The sequence below is a fragment of the Podarcis vaucheri genome (assembly GCF_965113315.1).
Source record: "Podarcis vaucheri genome assembly, chromosome: 15".
Lineage (NCBI taxonomy): Eukaryota > Metazoa > Chordata > Lepidosauria > Squamata > Lacertidae > Podarcis > Podarcis vaucheri.
The window spans coordinates 26,037,512-26,057,750 of NC_138753.1; the positions used below are offsets into that span (position 1 = coordinate 26,037,512).

At 44.8% G+C, this 20,239-nt stretch overlaps 1 protein-coding gene across 4 annotated transcripts in view; it reads right to left on the bottom strand.

Moving 5' to 3' along the window:
• Positions 1 to 20,239, bottom strand: part of LOC309519821 (alpha-1,2-mannosyltransferase ALG9-like) — a 34,013-nt gene that overhangs the window by 13,557 nt on the left and 217 nt on the right. The window contains exons 2-13 of one of the 4 annotated variants that reach the window (XM_082201014.1): positions 19,609 to 19,870; positions 18,745 to 18,938; positions 17,676 to 17,832; positions 16,782 to 16,985; positions 15,502 to 15,660; positions 7,772 to 7,910; positions 7,324 to 7,458; positions 6,602 to 6,672; positions 5,487 to 5,575; positions 3,854 to 3,989; positions 2,730 to 2,817; positions 1,861 to 1,966 (exon numbers count right to left, since the gene is read on the bottom strand). In XM_082201014.1, coding sequence (XP_082057140.1) covers positions 1,861 to 1,966; positions 2,730 to 2,817; positions 3,854 to 3,989; positions 5,487 to 5,575; positions 6,602 to 6,672; positions 7,324 to 7,458; positions 7,772 to 7,910; positions 15,502 to 15,660; positions 16,782 to 16,985; positions 17,676 to 17,832; positions 18,745 to 18,928 — 1,468 coding nt within the window. In that variant the 5' untranslated portion in view covers positions 18,929 to 18,938; positions 19,609 to 19,870. Of the gene's footprint in view, positions 1 to 1,860; positions 1,967 to 2,729; positions 2,818 to 3,853; positions 3,990 to 5,486; positions 5,576 to 6,601; positions 6,673 to 7,323; positions 7,459 to 7,771; positions 7,911 to 9,394; positions 9,673 to 13,534; positions 14,906 to 15,501; positions 15,661 to 16,781; positions 16,986 to 17,675; positions 17,833 to 18,744; positions 18,939 to 19,608; positions 19,871 to 20,239 lie in introns of those variants that run through there. The other 3 variants (XM_082201012.1, XM_082201011.1, XM_082201013.1) reach the window with 3 other exon arrangements.

The following is a 20,239-nucleotide window of genomic DNA, read 5'->3' on the forward strand; positions in this document are numbered from 1 at the left end:
GACTCTGGGGTTGCGGCGCTCATCTTGCTTTATTGGCCGAGGGAGCCGGCGTACAGCTTCCGGGTCATGTGGCCAGCATGACTAAGCCGCTTCTGGTGAACCAGAGCAGCGCACGGAAATGCCGTTTACTTTCCCGCTGGAGCGGTACCTATTTATCTACTTACACTTTGATGTGCTTTCGAACTGCTAGGTTGGCAGGAGCAGGGACCAAGCAACGGGAGCTCACCCCGTCATGGGCATTGGCTAAAACCCTTTAATCTTATCTTGGAAGTAGAAAGTATGATGCATTAAACCAGTTCAGGATTCTGCAAGGTGACAGTGGATAATAAGGGGTTGCATGTACTGGATCAAAACAAGAGCATGGTGATGAGGTTTATGGGCAGCAAGAACAGATGACAGCAACATATCCCAAATTCCAAGGTGCTGGTGTCGCATTTTTCACAGCCTGGGTGACAAATATAAATTCCAGCCCTGAGGAATAATTACAGGAAAAGGAAAAAAGTGTTCTTTTTCTGACCATCAGAAGTCCTCTTTCAAGCCTTGTTTTGTTTCCCCTTGCAAACATTTAGCAGCAGCCATGAGATCTAGAAACTTGCTTTTTAAAAACAAAAATTAAAATGCCAGATTCCATGCCTGAGCATTGAACCCAGATGGATGAGACAAACACGGAATCTTACTTCAAAGTCAGAACAAACAAACAAAATCCATCCAGACACATCCAACCTTGAGTCATCCTTGAGTGTGTGCCTCAGTGACACTGTCTAAACGCACACGGCATTCTGCTCTTCATTGTGTTTCCAGGCGAGACAGTATTAAAGCAGCTCTCTCATTAGCATGAAGATGTTACATAAGCGTCATTCTGAGTAAGACACTTCAGAATTCACTGGTCCCCTGAGGACAACAGAGCCAGCTCATGCTCATGCATGAAATGTGTAAAGGTCAGGCTCAATACAGTGACAGAGAGAAGAGGCTCCGAGGTCCAACAGTGATGTGTGTCTGGAATCATTGTGCAGAGATGAAGGACTCACAGAAGGACAAAGATCAAGCTGCTGTTACAGCCACAGCCACAGAGCCAGAAGCTGCAGTCTTACATACATCATTGCCTCCCACTCAGAGTCTGGGGAACACCTCCAAGACCTGGGATAATCACTGTCAGTACAGAGTAGCCAGTATGGAGCTATCTGAACCCAAAAAGTATGACCCCAATGTAAGACAGCTCCTTATAAAGGAATAAATGAAGGCAGTAACCAACTCAGCTGAAACATCTCACAGGAAACTAAATTTGCTTCCCAACCCGCTGCATAAATGTCCTCATTTTGGACTTATTCACCAACAGTTTCAGAGGTTAGACTCACCCAAACCCCTATAGTCCACAAATTCCCATACTGCCTGCCTGCTTCCCGCTGTACATTTCAATGAGACCAGCTGTCTGCATGGCAGAAATCCCATTTCAAGTCTGCAGGTGGTGCATCTCTTTACCAAGGTAAAGCATCTCTTCTTATGCTTCAGATTAAGTTAAGAAGTGTCAAACTAAGATCAAGTTCAGGTGTCTCTTGATCCCTCAGAGCCCGCAAGACTATCAGCGACTCATGCAGTCTGCTTGAAGTAGCTGCGATTTTAAGGACTTGAGTAAAGCAACATTGAATCTAAGAGGTTTGCTCCCGGATTCCTTCGGAGAGGCTGCTGGGGCCTGCACAACCCAAGTGTTTCACGGTACGTATAGCTGTTAGAGGAAGCTCTGCAAACAGGGCCACTCTGGGAACAACCCACAAAACTGTGCACCATTATCACACCTTAGCTTTTGTGGTCCCTACCTAGCGCCCCAAAATATTTACGTGTGTCCTACAGGTGTGGACTCACCATAAAGATCTGGTCCGTGTGGTGTGAAGACGTTGTACAAGACAATGTTGAGAGGAGTAATCACAAGCTTCCCATAGTGATAACTGTCAACAGCCACCAGGGGCACCTTCATTCAACAAAAAGAACACAGCTGTTTCTAGATTATCTCAATTCCAGGACAGCACTTGCGTTTCCCACGTTTGGAAACCAAGTGAAACAGCGGTGCTGATCAGAACTTAGGGCACAAGAACTACAGGGTGATGCAGATGCAAGACTGACACTGAACAAAGCATCCTCCCATCAGGTGTGTGTGCGCATATATACCCCCCGCCAAAAAACCGTCGTAGTTATCACTTCTATCATAATGTAAGGCAGCCTTTCTCAACCTGTGGGTCCCCAGATGTTGTTGGACTACAACTCCCATCACCCCTAGCTAGCAAGGCCAGAGCTCAGGGATGATGGGAGTTGTAGTCCAACAATATCTGGGGACCCACAGGTTAATAACCGCTGATGTAAGGGCATTGCAGTGTATGTTGCCCTCCCACAGCCAACAGCATTATCTACTGCTGTCAAGGGAGATCTGCTGGAAACGCACACTGTGAAGATGCCACAATATGGGAGGAGACATGAACGTTACAGCTCCTTCCCAGGGTGCCTCTTCTAGCCATAGAGAAAATACCTTCCTGTCCAGAAAGCCATGCAGAAAACAATGGGATATGCCCACATGACTTCACTGGCAGAATACTCCTTTGGAAGGAAGAGTGGGGGGTCAGAAGTGCAAAAGAGACCCCTCCTCCTCAGTAACCCCTTTGGAAGAACCTGGCACTCAGTTCCCATTATACAACACTCCCCTCTGAGTTATTTCTCCACAATTAACTTGAGAAACTCACCAGAAACACCACTAGTGCGACCAGAAACCACCTCAGGAAGCTTCTCCACCTTCTTTTCAGGATGAGAAAGTCCAGGGCAATAGGAAGCCTGGCAAAAGGAGATGCCAAAAATATTCCCATCTCAACTTGGATGTTTAAAAACATTTATCAGTTGACCCTTGCACACTCACTCCAGCCCTCCCTCCCTCCAAGCCCCCCCAAACCAACCATGTGGAGCCCCACCCACCTACCTTTGAATATAATCCTGTTTCTAAATTAATCAAAGATGCAAAGGAATTCATTTCCCCCCCAAAGAACAGCAAAGGGAGTAGGGAGTGACATTTATGAATCATGGGAATAGATAAATAGAACTGGAACACAGAGCAGCAAAGGGAACAGAGATAGAAAAAGCATAGTTTGGAACGATTTGGCTGGATAACTTTGGAAATACAGGACAAAAAAGGGAGGGGGTGCAAAGAGCGGAGAGAGGTAAGTTAGAGCAATCCTTTTGGAGTAACAGAGGGAATCCCCTTTCCATGGTGAACATAGCAGGATAAGAGCTACCTGTTATCTCTCCTCTCTCTTTTCTAGGGAAGCGCTACTGCTACAGAAACCAACTTAGTGCCTACAAAGCAGTGTCTTAAGGTATCACTTGTGATGGCAGTATGCAAAGTTCTCTGCTCAGAATTTTATAAATCACATGGTGATATAATTTCTTAACTTCAACAATTCCAGTTACAATAATAGATGAATGCTTCCAGTTTTACTCTTAACGAATGGAAGCTCTCGCTAATTTTGATGGTACCTCCCACATATTTCTGAAACTTTCCTCTAGCCACCATGAGGCCTAGGAAGTTAATTAAAGAGTTTTCAATAGCTGAGTGTCACAGCACCTGAATGCAATGCAAAACAACCAGGTTCCAAAACACAACATTTCAAGGAACACTTCAAGGAACAACAATTGCACAGCTACAATCCCAAGCAAGTCAAATATTGCAGCCCTGCGCACAGAGCTATAATAGCCTGAGGACAACAGTGAAACTGATCAGTCTTGGAGAGACATCGTTGCCCTTGCAGCTGGCTAGGGGCCACCTAGAGCTACCTGTCCCTGAATGCGTCCACGTTCCCCGCTCCCTTTTGCTTACCCAAGTGCTGCACTGAAAGGCCAGCCCACAATGGCTCCTGCAGCCACGCCCAGGACCGCCAGAGAGATTTTATCCATGTACCACCCCGTCATTGCTATTACTGTGCTGTACATGCAGAAGCTGCTGGGGAGGAAGGCTGAAAAGCAAAAGAAGCAAAAAGGAATCAGGGTCTGGGAGAAAGCAGAAAGCATTCAGAGCCCCACAAATGACTTGGTGTCATTTCAGGACTCCTTGTCAGCAGGAGATTTTCTCAGCACAAACCTAAGAACACATGACATAGGAAAGGAACTGTAGCTCAATGGGAGAGCATCTGCTTTGAATGCAGAAGGTTCCAGATTCAGTCTCCAGTTAAAACTATCAGATTGGAAAAGAGGGGAAAGAACCCTCTCTGCCCAGGTTGCTGCAAGTCAGAGTAGACAGTACTAGGCTAGATGGATCAGGGGCTGTACACAATGTAAAGCAGATTGGCAGGGGTGGGGGTGCTTGAGGTTGCATATGAACCAACACAACCCTTGGAATCCTTCTGCTGGAAAAGGTGATTCTTAAGCAACCTCTTGCTAACTGGAGGCTCATTCTTCATCTCTGGAAATATTCTGCAACAGATGGTCTCTTTTTATGCCAAGATGCAGGGGGCTCAGGGAGCAAGGGAAGTCCCTTACTCCAGTTACACCTGAGGATCCAGGCTAAGTCCTCCAACAAATAGTGAGGACTCTTGCAGTAAGCAAAGTGAATGCCTTTCATGTTCTGATTCTACTAATCTTAAAACCAGAAACAGTCCTTATGCATTGCTAATTCCACAGAATTCGGATGCACAAAAGTCTGCACTGACTACCTAGTGCAAAATCCAATGTCCTTTTCAGAATCCTGAACATCTCAGTATTTATTTTTGTTACAAGTTTCTAGCCCCCATTGGTATGAAGAAAAGATTGAAAAGTATATGCCAGAGCTTTCCAAACTTTTCATGTTGGGGGAAAAATATAAATAAATAAATAATTGTCCAGTAGCACCTTATAAGATCAATTAAGCTTTCGTGTGCCTGCACACTTCTTCAGAAGTGTATCTGAAATCTAAAGTGTGTGCCTGTGTATCTGAAGAAGAGTGCATGCACACGAAAGCTTATACCAGAACAAACTTAGTTGGTGTATAAGGTGCTACTGGACAATTATTTATTTATTTATTATTTTTTACTTCGACTGCGTCAGACCAACACGGCTACCTACCTGAATCTTTTCATGTTGGTGACACACTTTTTAGACATGCATCATTTCGCAACACCGTAATTCAGTTTTACTAGAAAACCAGAGGTTAAACTATCCCTATCCAGGCCTGGGAGGAGTGCAGGATGTGTTCACACAACACACCTACACACTATAGCCGACACACTAATGTGTTGCACAGTTTTGAAAGCTCTGGTATATGTGAATGTTAGGTGACTCATTCAAATGGCATACAGGGAGCTGGAAAAAGAGAGGAGGAAAGATTTGCCGATACAGACCATATAATTTCCACCTCTCATGCAATCTCTTACCCATCTCTACCCAAAAATGCAAATTCTGCAGGAGAATATCCTTGCCCATCAAAAGTCAATATGAAATCGGTTCCTAACCCTCAAGCAATTCACTTCTTAACTCACCAGCCGCTGAGCAGAACATCCCAGTGCTGAGTACCAAGAAAGCCAGCATGAGACGACTCACATGCAACCCAAATTTCTTGCACACGGCCCTGGGGAAGTAGAAGGTAAAATAAGCACAGTTCCAGTGCACAAAAAGTCCCATGACCTGCAAAAGCCAAGAACTTGCGAGCACAGCAGACAACAATATGGACCAAAGGCATGGCTCAGAATCAGGCAGCTATGTTTTCAGATGGATCACGTAACTTAGTGACAAAGCAGAGGTGTGTTTTATGCAGCTAAAAGAGGGGCTTAGGAGTCTGGGCTGGGAAAGACCCAGGAGTGGGCTAAACAGGCCAAAGACTAGCTCCAGACGAGGTAGCGTCTCCCTCAACTAAAGCAGCCACCTTGCTCTGAAAGAAAATATATTTTGCAGAAAGCTTCTCCACCCTTTGTAGCTTGTCTTGGCTGTTTAATTATGTAGTTTTAATTGATGAATACTGTTTTAACCTTTTCCATGTTAACCACTTGGTGAGGTTTGCCAGAAAAGTAGTATATAAATATCTTACAACATGTACAGCTTTACATGTTAACACCTTATGGGCACCCCTAAGGTACCAACATGACCTCTGGCCAGTTCTGCACTATGAATCCAGCTACCAGCATACATAGTACCAGGTTTTATATGTCCTTCTCAATAGGTTTTCTGAACTTCTCCATTCAATCCCTACCACCTCTGCCCCCTTATGCCTTTTTGCTGGAGTCTCCCAACTACATGCCAGTTGAGACTGGAGTGCTGAGGGATACCAGAAGCAGGTTTTGTACAGATAACAATGCTGAATGGCAGCTCAATGGTAAGACTGTCTCATGTGACAGTTTAATACTGATTTATATCCTAGGCCAACCTACAAAATTGCTCTAGCTCTTAGGATTTCTAACTGAATCAGATCCTTAAGGTGGCTTACAATGTAAGATACGCACATAGAAAACAAGACCAAGATCTCTAGAAATGTACTTGCCCAGTAGTTTATCAAGGCACATTTCTTATATGATGAACTGGCAAATTCCCATTCAGTGACAGCTGTGTCAATGGTCATAGCATTCACAATGGTAATAGAGGAAGCACTTTCTGTACTCACTTATAAAAGTAAAGCTCGCAAACACAACTCAGGAAGGCCAGAAGACAGCGCAAGAAGTAGAAGATGAGAACCTAGGATGAAGAATTACAATTATAATGCTTGCAGACATAGAGTCAAACCCACACACCCCTGCCCAGGACTCAGAAAGCCAGAGCTTTCACCAAGATGGACTTGCCCAGACTTAAAAAGAAAGCAAGGAATATTTGATTAACAAATAGAATGTTAAGCTGTTTTTTACTCCAGGAAACTGTGGGCAGACCCTTTACAATGTGCAAACTGGGTGTCCCACACTGCACCAAGGATACAGGAGTCCATGTTAGCAGAAGGGAGGGAAGAAGGTTGAGGAGAGGGGAAGCTTGGGTGAGCCATGGATAGAGCACCCAACACATAGATAAAGTCAAGGTATGTCATGGGGGGAGGGGAATATATTTCAGACTGAGGGCTACCCAACCATCTGAGCAACTTTCTAGGCATCACATACTAGTGGTAGGTGATGGCAGAGGCGGACAGAGCAATGTCTTTGTATTCTAAGCTAGTTTCCACACAATCAAGAGGCATTAGTTAAGTTCAGTGACACATTCCAGGCAGGCAAAAACATTCAAAGAGGGTATGACATAGGGCTGGTGAGGGTGTGTGGCCTTGGGTGATAGCAAGGGCCAGACAGAGAGGGCTGCATTTGGCCCTGGGCCTGGGATTCCTGACTCCTGAAGTATGCACATTACCTTGTTTGTTTGCAGAACTCTGGCGTGGAACAAAGCTGGTAAGGCATGGAGCCACAGGTATGCGTAGGAGCGGATGGCATAGACAGGAGAGTATTCCCATGTCTGGAAGCCTTTACCATAAACGAGGTAGTGCATCTGTAGGACGTGTTACAAAATCAAGTCAGAAGGTGTTCCAATTCTCGCTTTAGTAAGATGTGCGCGCACACACACACACAATGCTAAAAGCTAAGCCAGTTATGGGCAAAAGATTAAGAGGAAGAGCAAAGGATTTGCAGTGTCACCCTTAGGAAACATGAACCTGCAGGATCATGATCCTGCATCACAACAAACCACAGGGTATACCCTGGATACCACTACTATTCAATTCAGGAGTGATTAAGGATTTGGGTTGAACATGTACCCCCTTCACCCCCCAACAAGGTATTTCACAGACACGAACGCCACTCACAGGTTCCCAGTAGTTAAATGTCTCATCGCAGTCGGCGATGTTACTCAACAGTGCAGCACAGAACCTGGCTGAGATTAGACACTTGAAAGCTGTAGATCCTTCAGGGGCCCAGACATGTCCTGCTTTGCTCCCAGACGACCTAGGGGAGAGCCAAAAAAAGACAGGTGTTAGCCCCATGAGTGGATGATAAGGTGAGGGGATTAGACCGAAGTGGCAAGGTGATTGAAGCTGAGAAATGGGAAGGGTGCTCAGGGAATCATTCCAGATTTTAAAATGAAGCATTTTTAAACACCCAGAAATACTGCATAAATCTAAAAATTCTCACTGTGGAGACAATCGCTGATCAATTCTCACTGATTTGCACATTGATCAGTGAGTGCAGACTCTTCTTCTGACAAAATACTGATCGGCCCAAACTTTGGTTGGCCTATAATCAAGAAGGGATGTCATGTCCACCCCACGGGTTGCTAAAGGTTCCTTTCTAAATACCATACCTTCTTGCATTGCTGCTGGCAGGAAAAAGAACTGCGTTAGTTTCTTGCTTTGGGGCAGTATCCTGCCTTCAGTTCAAGAAACTATGCACAAGAATGCAAAGCTACACACACCCAAATGGGAGCCTGTGGCATGAGAGAGAAAGAAGAATGTCTCTCTGCTTCAGAATCCCCCATGAAACATCCCATTTATATGTGGGGAGAACAGCAACACATCCTATTGGTCTTGATGCAGTCTCCATAGAATTGGGGAGAGTCCCACAAAGCTCTTCCTGTGTGTGTGTGTGTGTGTGTGTGAGAGAGAGAGAGAGAGAGAGAGAGAGAGACTACTACTGACCCTGTCTATTTATATGATGCTGTTATGGGACATGTGTGGTTTCGTTTTGTTTTTGCAGTGCGGGGAGGCAGTTGAATAGGGTGAGGGAGTTAAAATAATAGGGAGACTCTATCCTCTGGACAATGTCCTCAAGTCTGCTTCATGTTTCCTACAGGATTGAGGGATGTGCTTGTTTATGTGTGTGCAATATGACAGTGGTGGACAGAGATTCAAGGGAGGGTGTTACACGATTCTGAGAGGTGCATTTTTTTGTGGGAGTCCTTCTACTTCCAAGCAACAATCTGTATCTCAACATGGCTTATATCCATGATGCAACACAGCATTTTACAAAGCCTAAAACCAGTCAAGTGTCTCCCACCCCTGCTCCGCTTCCTTTTTTTCTTCTTCAAATTTTAAAATTCATTTAATTTTTCCAAATTTTGAAATTTACAATCATCCAACAACCAAAACAAAAAGAGAATTCCATAAATTCCATTTCCAAAGCCCCCACAGCTCATGACCCTTCGAGCCCGACTCTCAAGGAAGCTTCCCTCAGCCCAATGCCCCCATAAAATAAAAATTAAAAAGTCAGGAAGGCCCTAGTAATTCAGGCGCCACAGGACCCACCCCCACGAGTCCAACCTCGAAAGAGACTTCCCTATTTGACCCTCCCTCAAATTCCTCGAGGGGACCCCATTTACCTCAGGCAACCCTCCCCCCTATAAAGTGTCTCCGTCCCTCCAAGTCACCCCCTAATGGCAGCTCCCCCCTCCCCATATCCTCCTCGCTCGCCCCACCCCATTATCTGCCACCTACTCGGCTTTGGTCTCCTCAGTGGCCGGCGGGGGCGCTTCTTCTCGCTGGCGGGAAACGGCAGCCGCCGCTGCCGCATCCCCACCTCCCCCTCGAGGCCGCTGCCGGGGCCCCTTGGCCGCCATGCCGAGTGTGGGCACGAGAACGGCCTCGACGGCAGGCTCCTCCCGGCAGTCAAGAGAGGGACACGTCAGAGCTGAAGGTGGCGGCCGCCATGATGGGTCCGGGCAAACAGACACGCGCAAGCGCAGTCTCTTTCCCTGCTGGGGCGCCGGTGGCCGCTAGGAAAACGTGTCTCTCCCTCTCGCAGGGCGAGAAGAGTCTACAGAAGGGAGCCGCAGCTGTTACCTTATGCATTCTCAGACTCTACCACTTCACTTCCCAAGTGGGAGGGCCGCTTTTGAACGTGCCCTTTCATGGTGTTTATTATCCCTTGTATGTCATCGGTTAGCAGTGAAATGTTGAGCCTGTCGCTGATGCGCTAGTTTTCTCCTTGCAGGGATGCGGGCTTATATATATACATATATAAATGTGAACGGAAAGAAGTATTCAAAAATATGACCCCTTCTGTCTTTAGCAGCTGTGATAGGAATTTTATGGCCTTAGATATATGGTAATGTTCATAACTGCACATACATAGATCAGCACAGGAAAGCCAACCTGGAACCATTTTGATTCCTAAACTGACCAAATCCTTTCTCTGCGAGGTTGAAAATGGAAAAGCCTCCCCATTGTCTCTTCCTTCACAAATCCTTTCTTAATCTCTGTTTGAATAAGGTGTGAGCCTGTGACCTGGCCCAGGAAATAAGTATTTTACCACTACAAAAGAATGGCCAGGCTCCCTAGGAAATCCAATCAAGTAACCTGCTAGACAGGAGATAAACTGTGACAGGAGAAAAACAACATTTAAATTTCTGTGATGTAGGTGGGATGGATCTGAGGGGTGGTCTTAGGTTACACCCCTTCTGTGATGTATGCATAATGTTTCTGGGGGTGGTCTTGATCTAGAAAATGGGAATTTCAAAAGTATAAGGCCTTGCAGGCCATTGTTCTGGGTCCTCTTCCTCTCCTGCGTGTGAGGGGAGTACCCTGTTGCAACAGATCAATAAAGATCAAGCTTACTAGCTGCTTTGCTTCTCAATATTCTCTGGTTGGCCTCTGTTATTTTCTCCTACCAATAGGGAACCTATGTAAGGACTCTATATGGGCTCTTGGATACCCCATAAGGGAAAAGGGCATATTTTTATTTACAACACAGCAAAATCCAGAATTCCACTAACTCCCCAAGTAGGGCACTGCTGTGGGTGGCTGCTCAGGTTTTCCACGTGGTGCAAGCCATGGCTTGCTCCCTTCCCTCTCAGGCCGCTTACAGCTGTACCTTTGAAGCACATTCAAAGCACAGCTTCACCCTCAAAGAATTATGGACACTGTAGTTGGCTATGGATTGATGGAAATGGCAATTCAGGGAGTGGTAAACTACAGTGCCCAGAATTCTTTGAGGGGAAAACGTGCTTGGGATGTGCTTTAAAGGTATGGGGTGTACTCAGCCTCACACCCTCAATGCCTGCAAGGGAAATGCCTCACCTTTAGGGTGCCCTTGCTTTCCTGGACATGTTTTCACAGAAGTATGTATTTATTGAAGTAAAAACTGCTTCCAGGTAAATAATTGAAGATTGCAGATGTGCACACACAGCTGGCAACTTGAGCACAAGATGGTAGTTTTACAGTGTGCTCCAGTTGCACAAATACATTCATTATCTCTCCCCACTCAGCACTGGCAGATAAATCCTAGAATTGCATGCCCAAAGTATGTAGGATTTACTGCTGAGTAAAATGTGTTCAGGACTAATACTTACCTCACTAACCTCCCTACCCTCCTGTGCCTTTTTTAAATTAACACCCAGTGTGTGCCTTACAATTTATTTTGTGCCAAGAGTGAGTCTGTGGCTGAGATTCTACGTACATGCAAGCAAGACCCATTTATTAGAACGAGACTTGCTTTTCAGTAGATTACCACGACTCAGGGTGGTTTGCATTGCCTAAATTTTATCTGGATCTTGCATACCAGCCATCATTACGTGATTTTGCTCTTACTGCATTCAAAAGTTTTCCACACTCCACTTGAAGCAAACCAATGACCGGGGGGGGGGGGGATAGAATTTGTCTCCATCTTTCATGCATGTTTGCTGAAAAGTGCATCACCCTGTTCCTATGTATTTATTCACAAGCCCCTCTGAATGTAATGGAGCTTACGAGTCTTTATAATCTTGCAACAACGCTATGCCTGTTTACAGTGGTACCTCGGAAGACGAATGCCTCGCAAGACGAAAAACTCGCAAGACGAAAGAGTTTTTCGTTTTTTGAGTTGCTTCGCAAGACAAATTTCCCTATGGGCTTGCTTCGCAAGACGAAAACGTCTTGCGAGTTTGTTTCCTTTTTCTTAAAACCGCTAATACCGTTAAAACCGTGCTTTGCAAGACGGAAAAACTCGCAGAACGAATTAATTTCGTCTTGCGAGGCACCACTGTACTTGGTCGCATTCAGTGGGGCTTATTATCTGTTTAGTATTACAACATTGGCAGTAAATATCACTGTATGTGCATCTTGAATTCACCAACATCACTGTGCACCACGTGTGCCAATATGAAGCAGGGTAGCAGAGAAGTGACTGCATTGGTTTTAAATAAGACCTGAGCTCATCCAAGCTTGTGAGCATCCAGACTGATTGGATTAGTTAAGGCTTGGCTGGCATAAGACCCATTCTCCCTTCTTCCAGCTATCCTGCACAAACTTAGCAGACTCAAAGGGCTCAGGATTCTGCAACAGTCTCTTATTTTAACCAAAGAAACAACTGTGACAATCCTCTCTAAAAATAAGAAACAGCACTTGCTGATTTAGGTCTTTGCCAGACCTGATTATAAATATGTTGGCATTTTGTTACTCACACTCTTTGCATTCCACCACCTAAAGATGTGGGCATGGCCGAGTCAACATGGTGACATTGCACAGCAATGTTGGGAAACCTCAGGCCTTTGGGCCAAATGTGGCCCTCCAGGCCTCTCTACCTGGTCCATGGGACCCTCCCCAGTCCACACCCCTCTCCACTCCTGCTTTGCACCCTCCTTGAGTGTTTTTGCCTGGGTGAAATGTGCCCTTGAACTCTAATCCTGCTTCTTGCTTGCCTGGATTGTGGACAGGGCAGGGTATGTGTGAGAGAAGAAAGTAGTTGATTGTACAAAGGTAAAATTCACCTTTGTTGCTATACTCACTTTTGCATCTGCCCCCCCACACCACTAGCATGTGGCCCCTGAAAGGCTGTCTAGAAAGCAAAGTGGCCCTTCAGCTGAAAAAGTTCCTCCACTCCTTCTGTAGTAGAATTTCCTGTATAGAAGCTGCTGTTAATGTTGCAGTCAGCACTTTGGACTCGGATGAGAGAGGCCCAAGGTAAAGTCCCTGGCTCAGCCACAAGCCTTGCTAAGTGAACTTAGGCCAGTTACCACCTCTCAGCCTAGGCAGGTTGTTGTGATGGTTGAATTGTGTGCATTGCCATGAGCCTGTCTGCAGGGTAGCAGAACTGAAATGTAACTTCTTCTTTTTTAGTTTATCCTAAAGACTTTGCAGGAATTCCACTTCAGAAATATTACCTCTTCTGATATGCAAACTGAACAGCTTAACCAGGGGTCAGCAAACTTTTTCAGCAGGAGGCTGGTCCACTGTCCCTCAGGCCTTGTGGGGGGCTGGACTATATTGGGGGGGTGAACGAATTCCTATGCCCCACAAATAACCCAGATATGCATTTTAAATAAAAGCACACATTCTGCTCATGTAAAAACATGCTGATTCCTAGACTGTCTGCGGGCCGGATTTAGAAGGCGATTGGGCCAGATCCAGCCCCCGGGCCTTAGTTTGCCTACCCATGGCTTAACCCTATGTACCTTGCAGTTACATCTCCAGCGTTTCCATTTATGCCATTCCAAATAAGCAAAAGAAGAGTGGATGGGACTCAATTAAACTGCCTTGTATTATTTTCTCTGACCAGCTACAGCCTCCATAAGCTTTTGAACGGGAGCTGGATACAATTACATCAGCCTGCAATGAATAACCTCTTCCAAAAAGAACTCACCGAGAGTGACAAGAGTTAAACAAGGTTTATAAAGTGTTTGACTTTATTGCCTTAAATAGGAAAATAGAAAAAGGTGGTGTATGCACCACCTTCAAGCCCATCCAGCCTTTATAAAAGGCTTGCTACGGTTGGCCTGATGTTAACACACACAGTTAATTTGAATTATGGAGTCCAACAAAACCTGTCTGCACAGAATAATAAAGAACTACCTAAGAGTCACATGCAGACAGCGCTGTATTTCTTTCCTAAGGTTCATCTGCATCGTTGCCACCTGCTGGCGACTGAGTGCTTTGTCACAAGACTGGTAAGTGATCCTGTAGCAGAGGCTGGTTTGCCCTGTGCCTGGGTGCTGAAAGCTGTCGAGCAGTTGGATAGACACCACTGATTCAGAAGACACACACCTGGCAATGGCATGGAGTTGGGTCTCATTAAACTCTTCTGGTTTCGGAACCCAGAAGCTGACGTCATGAACGTAGGAGACTGGGTAGAGGGAAAAGCTCTTGAACGGACCTAAATGCCCTCCTGCAAACTGATTTAGGAAGCGCTCGTCAGAAGTCCAGAGCATGCGCCAGTCAAAGATTTCACATACATGCATGGCCAGAAGATCAAGGTTCAGCGAAGCACAAACAATCTCTCGATCAATGCTTGTAGGCTGCCACGGCGCTGTACTTACGGTCCCTACACAAAGTTTATTTGGGTCTGGGTCAGAAGTGTCAGGGGTCACACTGAAAAAGTACTTTGATTTAAGGAGCTGAAGTTCAGGATTCGCAAAAGTATTTAGCTGTGTCTTTGGCTTGTCCGCTGTACAGTCTAGCTTGAAGCCTGAAGGCTGGAGCAGAGCACATAAAGTACTTGTAAGGTTTTCTGCGAGGAGCTGGCTACAAGCTTCTTCTGTGCCCTTATTAACCACACAGATAAAAACGGACTCATGAAAAATGGGCAGAGCGTGAGCAGAGAGCTTGCATTTCCTAAATGCCAGCCCGCTGAGGACCAGGAAAGTCCCCAGAGGAAGCTCTCTGTCTCGTACAGTTCTGTGAAGAGAAATAAGAAGGGAAGGTTGGAGACAATAATGTCCAAAGATCCAATCTCTTTCCCAGCTGATCAAGTTGCCACCCTGATCTGTATCATCCCAGCTAGGAAAGCCAGAAGGAAAGGCAAAGGCCTCTGTATCCGCTGCAGCTTTGTTAACCACAGACTTGGCTTTTGGGTTACTTTGGGCAGCAGGAACCATCCAAGTGGCATCCAGAGTGGAAGGAGAGCTGTGACAATCTTGGAACATCAAGGAAAGAGAAGCACTCACTTTCTGAACTGGGAAAGACTTGCCAAGCTCATCAGTGAGCTTTTCGTTTATTGTTCTTACAGGATGTTCCGAATTTGTATCCAGGAAACTCCTATTTAAAAACAGGGGGAAAACAACAGAAAGCAATATTCTTAGGCAAGTCATTAAAATTGGATTTTATATTTTAAAGAACAGCACTCTGTTCATGTAGCGCCAAAATGTACAAAGGAGCTATATGATCCTTAGTGCGTTTTGCAGGTGGGAAGACCATCTGGCAGCAAATATTTCCTCCAGATGATCCAAGACAGACAGGACTATTTGTCTTTTGACAGCTGGAGCCCCCTTCCAGCAGTAACGGCAGCAGGATATCGTGTCTCTAGTAGTTCAAAGCTACAAAGAGATCCCATGAAGCAGAATTTGAATGCAGCTTTCCCCAGGATTTGGATTCAGCAAACAACCATTAAACCACAATATATTTTATACATTACAAACTTTAGATTAAGATTAGACTGTAACGCCAACCATACCTACCCAGAAGGAAATACAAGTCAATGGAACTTGTATCAAAATTAACCTCGTGAGGACTGTTCTAAAGATCACCCAGGGCTAAGAAAATAGGATGCCTGCTGAATTTTCCACAGTTATCAACTGAGTGACTATGCTGTATATTTATTAACTTCAAATGGGTGCTGAAACTCAGTTACATACCTGTTAATCTTATCTAGAAATATCTCTGGAACAAGGAAGGAAACCAACTTTCCTCCCAGTTCTGTTTGACAGATCATAGGCTTGGGATGCTGAAAAGGCACACTCTGTGTGAATATATGATTCAAAGCTCCTTCTACATGAAAAGGTTTATCCTGACTCCTGCAAACAAACAAGCCAAGAATATTTAAATAGACACTCTTTATTTGCACAAGCATAAAACCAAACAAACTATGCAGAGCTACATGATCAACAGTAAACCAATTACAGTGGTGCTTCAGGTTACAGACACTTCAGGTTACAGACGCTTCAGGTTACAGACTCCACTAACCCAGAAATATTACCTCGGGTTAAGAACTTTGCTTCAGGATGAGAACAGAAATCGTGTGGCGGCGGTGCAGCAGCAGCAGGAGGCCCCATTAGCTAAAGTGGTACCTCAGCTTAAGAACAGTTTCAGGTTAAGAACGGACCTCCACAACAAATTAAGTTCTTAACCCAAGGTACCACTGTACAGTGGTACCTCCGGTTACGGATGGGGTCCATTCCAGAGGCCCGGCCATATCCCGAAAAATCCGTAACCGGAGGCGCCCTTCTGTGCACATGCACGGCCTGATTGAGCACTTCTGCACATGCATGTGGCATGCAGAGCACTTTTGCGCATGCACACACAGCGAAAGCCGGAAGTATATACTTCCGGGTTTGCCACGTTCGCAACCCGAAGTTTACATTTCCAGAGGGATACATAAGCAGAGGTACGACTGTCGATTCAGGGCCCTGGGTATAAATGCCAGGCTGGCCGAAAGTAAATGGTGGGAGGAAGGCATGGGAAACTACTAGAGTGCTGACTCTTTCCCCCAGATCTCTGTAGCACTTAACTGGAGATTGAGATCCAATCCATTCCCTCTATCAACTAACCTGATAAAGTCTTGAGAACCAAAGACAGTTAAAATGCAGCCTTCCCCCTCCTGGTGTCCTCCATGAATTTTTAATTTCAACTCCCATTACCCTAACCAGCAAGGTCAGTGAGTCAGGGCTGGTGGGAGTCAGCAGTCAAAAACATCTCGAGGGTACCAGGCTGGGAAAGGCTGGTATAAAATATAGCACTCTTGCTGCTAGAGGCAGGAATCTTATACAGCAACATCCAGCAAAGAAACTTCCTTGCTGTTTCTTAAACACGGAGGAAGCTTCAGAAGCAAGAGCAGATGCTAATATGCTGGTTACCATGGCAACACCCACAATGACATCTGGAATGCCACCATCTGCTGTGCTGTGCTGCAACTTACCTGTAACCTGTACATTTATATCTGCAAGCATCCCCGATGTTAAATGGATGAATGTCGCTCAAAATAAATCCTGCCTCCGCTGCCATAGCCACTACTTGCCAGCTGTTATGCCATTCCCTCACAGGCTGGTCTGCAGGGGTACCACCCTGCCCTCTGCAAAGTGCCACATGGACCTCGCCTTTCTCTGCCAGGACTTCTGCACAGCTGGAAAAGGAAGAGAGGAGTGATGGGTAACATTCTTTTGTGCCTGAGGCAACACTCTGCTGCCTTCTTGAGCTGTTTCCAAGAAGTCCTTGGATTGTGTAGCTTTTAGCAATATTTTAGGGGGTGGGGGAAGGATTGTGAGAGTTGCACTTTGGGAGGGGAAAGAGTGTGTTATATGATTGGTTACTGAGCTTGGGCAGGTATGACAAGAAACTTTCATCAAAAGAAAGATTACAAAGAGAGGAAAACACATAGTGCTTATATTTTCTCACTGGACCTTAACAGCATTGCTCCAAATAGGATCTTTATAGTTCCTATAACTGGAGGTGTTTGCTGGAAAGCTTGCAAAAATGAATAGCAACTCCAAGGCGCAGAATTATTTGTTCTCTTGCATGAAAACCCTAGTGCATTTCCCCTACTTATACAGACCATCTGCTACCACACTGCCTCATTGCTCAAAACAGCCAATTGCAACAAAGCATTTATTTGTATATAGCGTTTAAAAGAAAGCGCATCAACTAAATATGCCTGCCTGTATAAAACCAGAACATCTGAACTTAGCTGGCTCACATTTATATCAATTTTATATTGAAGACAGGTTTTGGTGTAAGGTAGCAACATCAACTGAAGTTAACACACACCACCTTCCCAGTAACAAGAGTACATTGACATGGCTCATTTTAGCCTCACCTAAAGAAAAATCTGGCAAGAAGCTCCCTGTTCTTTTTCACTCCAGCTTTTCTCCCACAGTGGGGGAAGTTGAAATAAATGCAATCAAATTTCCAATCAGCTGGCAAAAAATGCTCCTTCAGTTTTGTGCAGTCAACACAAAAGAGAACTTTAGCACCTGGAATGGTAAAAGAAAAATGATATGTAAGATACTAGGAGATCATGCAATACACACTTTAATGGGCACTTGAAAAAGGCAGAATCTTTATTATTATCATTATCTTAATGAGACATGGCATGGAAGGGTATTCCCAATGCAACAAAGGTAACAACTGAAAGCAAATTTATATATTCGTTAGGCTTGAATTTGCAGGGGTCCTCACCCAATACCCACATCACAGTTCCTTGCTTCAGGACAAGGTCTTCCACAAATTAATTCACCTAAACCTGATTGTTGTGCCCACAAGTACACAGCAGATACAATCAATAGCTTCAAATGACTCAAGAAGCAAGTCAAGCTAGACTGAAACAAGATCCTTTCCAGCTCTCTAAATGTGCCAAGAATGTAGATGACAATGCTGTAACTGATTCCTTTTGACTGTGTGACTGTGGCCTGGCTATGGTGGAGCCATGATTTGTTTTCATTTAACTGCTCTAGGAAGTCACTGAACAAGTGGAACAACTTCCACAAGCACAATCCAATTTTTCCTCTCCCTCCTACAGTTTCTAATAATGTTTTTATTTTCAATTTTCTTCAACTTGCTCTAATCAGATATTGTGAAAATGCACCCGTGGCTTCTGCACACCATTTCCCAGGTCCCTTAATCCTGCTTGTTCCATCTCACCTACTGCAGGGCAAGTCCAACTTGCTATAAAGAGGAGGACAGATGAACCTCCAGTTACTTATTTAGAAGGTTTACATGTCTAGGCAGGATCCTAGCAACCCCATTTATCCTGTGGCATCCCAGCAACCCCATTATCAGGGTCCCAAGAAGCCAAATTGCTCTGGTGAAAATAGTTCTCCAACAACAGCCATCAGAAATTATGCAACAAACAAGTTTTCTTTTTTGATTTTTCGTCTTCCTTTTACCTCTGTCCCTCAGATATTGTATGTTGGACTTGGCAACAGCTTGTCTAGTTGCAGTAGCTTCACTCTCATAGCAGGTAGCAACAATGTGAGCCTCACAGCTCCTTGCTTCACACAAACTGGCAGAGAAGGAAAAGTTTCCTTCTCCAACTAGGAGGAGACAGGGCTGATGATGCAGAGGCCTCATGGTGACAAAACTTTAAGTGGAGAGAAATGTAATAAAAATAATTATTATTTATATCCCGTCCACCTGGCTGTGTTGCCCCAGCCACTCTGGGTGGCTTCCAACACATATAAAAACGTAAGAAAACGTCAGGCATTAAAAACAAAAAATATAGGAATCAGGCTGGTTTCAAAAACATCTAGAGTTGTCTCCAGTCAGCAAAAGCAGCATTTGTTAATAATATCCACCAGGCCAGCCTAGCTGACATGACAGCAACATAGAAAATCCTTTGTACAGGTCAAAAATTCAAGTTCATAAGCAAGCAAGTATTCTAATCTTACTTTAACATACACGAATACATGGTGAAAAAAGGTGTATGGTTACAGGAAGCTGGAGAATAAGCCAAGATGTGAATCAAACTAGCAGCAAGCGGTTTATATTGTTTCATCAATCATGTTAATTCAATGCTGTGGTTTAGCACACCTTCATTCCTTATACTCCCAACACTGCAAATATTCTGTACAATTTTTGTTTTTTTTAAAAAATACTAATAATTAAGAGTACAGTAAAGATTGAGCATTAAAAAATTAGTAAATTTAGAAAAGCAAGTCCTCCTGGCTCCCTAAAGGTTGTATATACAGGTGAGAAGATCCCCCCTCCTTGAAGCAATGGTGAGTTGGTATGAGACTGTAGTCACTCAGTACCTCACACTGAGATTAGGGGAGAGAGAGATCCAGGATCAATACCCCAAAGCCATAAGGTGACCTTTCTTCAGCTAGTCCACTCCACTCTGCTGCCCTTCAGACGCTGCTGGGACTACGAAGCCCCTTCATTCCTGACCAGTCCTTGAAAGCATGTTGTGAGAGAACAAGCCGGAGGAGGTTGAGCTGGAAGAGAATTACGTATACACCTCCTTGGAGCTCCTTCACGGACGGGCAGGATATACTGTATGCAGTGGTTTTTTCCCTAAAAAAAATGTTTAGGATTACTCTCATTTTGACTCAAGAAAATCACCATTTTATAGTTCAAACCGGGAAAAATAAAAACAGTAAACGGACAAAAGTACAAAGATTCACAAAATGTTTAGGTGTATGCATACCCATGCGTACCCCCAGAAAAAAAGCACTGACTGTACATAGCTGTCAATATTCCCTTTTTTGCGGAAAATCCCCTTATTCCAGCGCCATTTCCCGCTGCTATCCCGGATTGTTAGATATCCTGACTGTCCCTGGGACAGGTGAGGCTGCTGAACCCTTATTTTCGAGGCTGCTGATCCCTTATTTTCAAATCTGAAAGTTGACAGCTATGTGACTGTATGTAAACAAAGAAATAGGG